Below are 5764 nucleotides of genomic sequence, written 5' to 3'. Positions count from 1 at the left end.
TCTTCCGGCCTGGGTATTCTTTGTGAGTGTCTCTTCACCAATTTCGCGATTAGCCAAAAGTTTCAGTAAAGCAAAGCAAAATAAAATAAAATCAAAAAACAAAGAATAATATCCAATTAGCATTACATACTTTTCTAACGTTGGAAGCGGCCCCGGCGCCCACCCAGCGTCGAATAACGTGGCTACCTGGGGAAACCTGGGGGGTAAAGGCGGTCAGGGGCGTGGTGCTGATCACATCACCCCCACTCACGACCGGATCAAGAAAGTGTGGGGCGTTACCCCCACACCCCCTATACGCCTTCCTGGCGTGGTGCTAAGCACAGGGGAACACTTTACCTTTTACTCATGAAGAACCATTGTCATTAAAATTAAGAGAACCATGCAGCATTTACAATTCGTAATAATAAAAAAATAATTACCTATCATGTATAAGCACAGTTACCATTTCACGTGTATGCTCAGTTCAAAATATTCGTATTAGACTGTCAAAAATATACCGGGTGGTCGAAAAGTCCCGGAACGGTCACATATCGTGAGAAATACACATCGAAGCGGAAAACGAAAAAAATACGTGTTTAATAAGTGAAAGAAAGCTATTCAATGATATCACACTTGATTCCCCACCCCCACCTCCTGGGGTGAAATTTTAAATGGAAACCCCCATTTTGTATTGTAGAATCCGAGTCCAACGAGCTATCAACCTTTCTCCTATCTCAATTAGGAACGGAGATAGGGCGATTTAAAATTTTCGGAAAATATTTTAAAAAAAAAAAAAGTGAAAATTTCATACAACCCAAAAAAAATTCAAAGGGACGCTCTGCCGCTAATTGAGCTAGAGCGATTGCAGACTCGGATTCTACAATACAAAATGGGGGTTTCCATTTAAAATTTCACAGTTGCCCCCCCCCCCCCCCCCAGTGGGCAGGGGGTGGGGAATCAAGTGTGATATCATTGAATAGCTTTCTTTCACTTATTAAACACGTATTTTTTCGTTTTCCGATTCGATGTGTATTTCTCACGATATGCGACCGTTCCGGGACTTTTGGACCACCCGATATATCAATATGGTAGTAGGAAATTTAGACACGTGGACTATTTATAAAAACAATCATACTTAGCAGATTCTTAATCAATAAAAGACACTTCCTCCCCAGTCGCATGTAGAGTCGTATTTTTAAAAAGAAAAATACGTATCTAAAGTAAAAAGTTCCTCAATTTTGATTGGTAGTTGAATGGGATTCGTGTTTGTTTTGTGGATGCTTTCTACTTCGTCTCGTTGAGGACGAGATTAAGAACAGGACAAATGTCCTTCCTGAATTGAAGACAGAATGCTCTCACACGAACCTGAAGTAAGAAGCGCGAGTTTTATCCTGAATTCAAGATACTCACGTAAGTACCGTCTGAGATGTGTACTGAATCGCACCTTTCTGCTTTCCTGAGAACCACGTAATAAACTGTGGATTAATGTCAGTCACGATGCGATAAGCCAAGTGCCTGGAGCTATGTCGTGTGTAAGCACTTTGCATAGCGTGACAATGAATCAGCTGTGCACCTACGTAACACGGTTGAGCCAAACAGGTTCTCAGAAATAGTTTAGCACCGGCGATTTCTGGCTGAAGAATGCTGTTAATTCTTGTTCCTGTTATATTATCCATCCCTACGATGGAAGTCCAGGGTTTAGTGTGCCTGGAGGACACGTGCAACAGCGTGAAATGCAACGAAGGTATCACGAAAGATTCATGTAACGGAAGCTTTGTCGAAAATGGCGGTTACTGTGGGTGTTGTCCAGCTTGTTTAACTATTCTCGGTAAGTATTAAGAACTGTACGCTCTATATGTTTTACTACAACTTGTTTACGAAGCTTTTAAGATTAATATGTAGTGTTCAGGAGTGATATTAAGCATATTTATTAACACACTTTCTTCGTTCTTTTTGATGGGTTGAATCAAGAGGATATTCAACATCCATTATCAAGCCTTGGTGAAAAGGTGTATAAAGCTAGTTGGTTTCATTAGAAGAAATTTTCTGTTTAATTTTTCTGTGCCTACGGTTGTAAAAATTGTCACACTCGTTCGTCCAGTACTGGAATACTGCAGTTCCATATGAAATCCACAGTACAAAACATGGCAAGAGGAAGTGGAGAGCGTCCAAAGGTAGTTTGTGAAATGGCTGTGCTTCAAGGTGAACATTGAATATCACAAAAATAACTATACATCTTTATGCAAGCATTTCGGTCTGGAAACTTTGTTCAACAGAAGAGTCGGCAGTGATGTCACTTTTTTACAGAAACTGATCAATCACGGCTGTGAGTGTTCTACACTGTTAGAAAGTATAAACTTTAATGTAGGCCGACACAGTGCAAGAAACCGAAAATCATTCTACACGGAGAGGTCAAGGGTCAACACGCATAGGTTTTCACCTGCAGTGCGCATGCAGGACACGGTGAATGAACTATTAAAAACTGTAGACTTCGATATGTTTACAGACTCATGTGGTGTGCTGAAAAAAAAGATAATCACAACAGCAAGTTCATAAATTGATGTAAATATTGTATACATGGACGCTCGTACTTCCATTTATTATTTTTTCTCTCTTCTCATTTATTCACAGTGTATTATGTTCAACATAATTGGGAAATGTATCCTGTGCTGAACAAATAAATAATAATAATAATAATATTTTCAAGGCCTCACAGCAAAAAAATGTTTAAGTCCACTTTATGTGGGATCAAAACCACTGTGAAATGTGAGTTCACTTGGAATCGATCCCCAGACTCTTTCCGTTACAGTAAATTCATATTTAATGCTATTACTATCTTACGAACATGTATTATATTAGGTCTACTAAAATATGCTGGGTGGATAATATACAGGGTGATTCTTTATGTAGTTTACAACTTCAATAATTTATGATTATTTATTGGAACCACATACAGACTTGGTTTATATGTCATTATGCAGCAATACGCTTCAAGTTTTTTTATTAGAAATCTGTTATGGTTCAATGCGTGCACCGTTGGTCATCCTGGACACATCCCAACTCTCCCTAACAGCTTCCACCACATCGTCAGCCACGGGTGAACGCCCTGGAGCCTTTGTGTGTCGCACAGAACAACCTGTTTCGATAAATGTCTGGTGCCATTTGTACACTGTTGGTCTGCTGGGCGGGTCCTTGCCGTATTCTGTGCGAAACTTTCGCTGTACTTGGTTTCTTCGAACCAGAACACGCACTTAGCTCTTTCCGCACAAGTGAAAGTCGCCATTTTCAAGGATAGACCGTTGGCGCCGCATGTGATCAACTCCGCAACTACACACTACGTGAGTCAAAACTTGAAGTGTTTTGCTGCATAATGACATATAAACCAAGTCTGTATGTGGTTCCAATAAATAATTATAATTTATTGAAGTTGTAAACTACATAAAGAATCACCCTGTATAAGAAACATGCACATGCACGTATCTAGAAATATACATATTGGGAGCGATCCTCGTAAACTAGCCAAGTATGTTGTTATTATTATTATTATTATACATAACGGAAAATACAAAATAGCAACATACATTCAAACAAGTTTATTTTCATTTAAGGCCACTCAAGATTCCATTAAAAACAATTATTCACCAAAGAAAACTAATGTTTAGATAAATTGAGAAATGCACTGTTTCCAGAATAACAAGAAAGATGTTTATTGTGACAATATGCGTCATTCAAAAAAAAATGTCTAACAGAATTTACGTTCTGAATAGCCTGATAGTAAATTGTGTTTCTTATATTATTGTAATAATGGACAATTTAAAGGGGAGAATGGATCTCCCCATCCAAACGTCTAAAACTAACAATAAATCGCTAGTTTTCAAAAGAATAAATAGCGATCACTGACATTGAACAATAAACCATATTTGAAACACAATAAATAAGCTTTGAATTGTCCACACCGGCAGGTTGTTAATACGCCATGTAATGGATCTGTTCTAGTTGTATAAATATATAATATGGTTAGAGCCCTGTAAAGCGAAATATTGATAATATTAACCAGCTCTCAGAAAGTTAATCTTTAAAATGAACTTCATGTTTAAATTACTTTGTTCTACATAAGATGAACTACAATTAGACTGTTCTTTTATTTCACAAATGAGATGGAGGTAAGGGAATTCAAATGAACTTCCATATTTGATTACATTGCTTTACGGAATCAATCAAGCCATCTTAATTATTCTTTGAGAAACTGAACTCAATTGTGATAATTTTTGCATTTATTGTTTTTTTTTCTATAGAAAATTTAGCCTATCTGTTTCGAGCAGTTCGTCTGCGCAAGTAAGAACATAAATTAATGATGAACCCATGACAGGAATGATGGTATGTACAAATTCAGTGATGACCCATGACTTACGCTGATCTCGAGCATGGGACTTCTGTCTTCAAAACGTGTTACGCTGGCCACTCTGCCACACAAGCCATATAAAATAATATAAATATTATTAGCTTGAAATGGGAAAGATGCCCCACCTTTTGTTTGAGTAAAAATATCTAAAACAAAATCTAAAAATTTGATATTGATTTTAAACATTTATTAGGGGTCCCTCATAACTTTTACAATCGAGCATAACACCAAATAAGGAAAATATGCGAGCTACAAAATGGCATCCATTTTTGGTATTGGAAGGTGCAAAGGCCTTATGTTTTACACTAAAAAATTATGGATGTAAACAATGTGTGGAAATAATTTTGTAAAAACTTATTAGCTCACCTTCCATCACACTTTGTCATTTAAATCATTTTTCTTGACAGTATGAACTTTTCAATTAATTGCGAACAGAACCACAAATGATTGAAACCAGTGGTGGCGATTAGGAGGGCAGTGCACCCCTCCCCCCTCACACACACACACGTTTTTCCCCGCAACATGGCCTTTTAATGTTAAACTTTGTCTACCAAGAGAAAGTACATTGTAGTAGGTTCGATTCCCACCAGCGGCAAAAGAAATTTCACCTGAAGACGAGAGAAATGGTCTCTCTCGAAACGTAGTGTTAGAGTAAGGATATTATTTATCACCAGTTTAAATAAAATGCTCTAAAACGGTCGAAATGAATATCGATAGGTTACATGTGTTCAGGTTATCGATTAGTCTTCCCGCATAATGGCAGCATTGCTGCAGATTGTTAATTTTTTGTTCCCAAGAACTTGTTTGTTTATTCCATAGAACGTATATACAAGAAAATGTGACGACCTTGTTGTTTTGTTGCTGTTTCAGGTGAAGGCGACAGTTGCTTCAGTTTCACTGGAGTTCCGCCCATGGCTGTATGCGGCGAAGGACTGTCATGCAGAAATAATGTATGTACCAAAGAATCTCGCAGGAAGTAGCACCAGTGCATTGTGAAATAGGATCGTCCATTGTAGGTGCGTAGAGGAAACTAACTGTATTAGCTTCAGGAAATAAAGACGAGCAATATAATATTTCTTCCAAAAAAGACAGTCTTCATTTTCTAAATATCATCAGACATTGCAACAAATATAATGTCCTATTTAATTGCATTACAAATGAGAACATAATGTATGGCATACAAATAAATATGATAACACTGGGGAACAAAAAAAAGATTTTATTTTGCGGCATAAAGTTTAATAACAGTTTCAGCACACAAAACAGCTGTTATTGACAATTGTATGATTGGTTCAATTGAATTGACTCTAGTTATAAAAATAAACACCATGGAAAATGTAGGAGGTAAAATTACTCTACGCTTTTCTCGGTAATATCAAAATT

At 37.3% G+C, this 5764-nt stretch overlaps 1 protein-coding gene across 1 annotated transcript; it reads left to right on the top strand.

The window, feature by feature from the left end:
* Positions 1 to 1519: 1519 nt before the first annotated feature.
* On the top strand, positions 1520 to 5551 carry LOC146004259 (fungal protease inhibitor-1-like). The gene is made up of 2 exons (XM_083142950.1): positions 1520 to 1807; positions 5252 to 5551. The coding sequence occupies exons 1-2, from the start codon at positions 1621 to 1623 to the stop codon at positions 5359 to 5361; spliced, it is 297 nt and encodes a 98-aa protein (XP_082999076.1). The 5' UTR covers positions 1520 to 1620; the 3' UTR covers positions 5362 to 5551.
* Positions 5552 to 5764: the final 213 nt, after the last annotated feature.

The sequence above is a fragment of the Lepisma saccharinum genome, chromosome 21 (assembly GCF_977018435.1).
Source record: "Lepisma saccharinum chromosome 21, izLepSacc3.1, whole genome shotgun sequence".
NCBI lineage: Eukaryota > Metazoa > Arthropoda > Insecta > Zygentoma > Lepismatidae > Lepisma > Lepisma saccharinum.
This window is presented reverse-complemented; position numbering and strand designations above follow the sequence as displayed.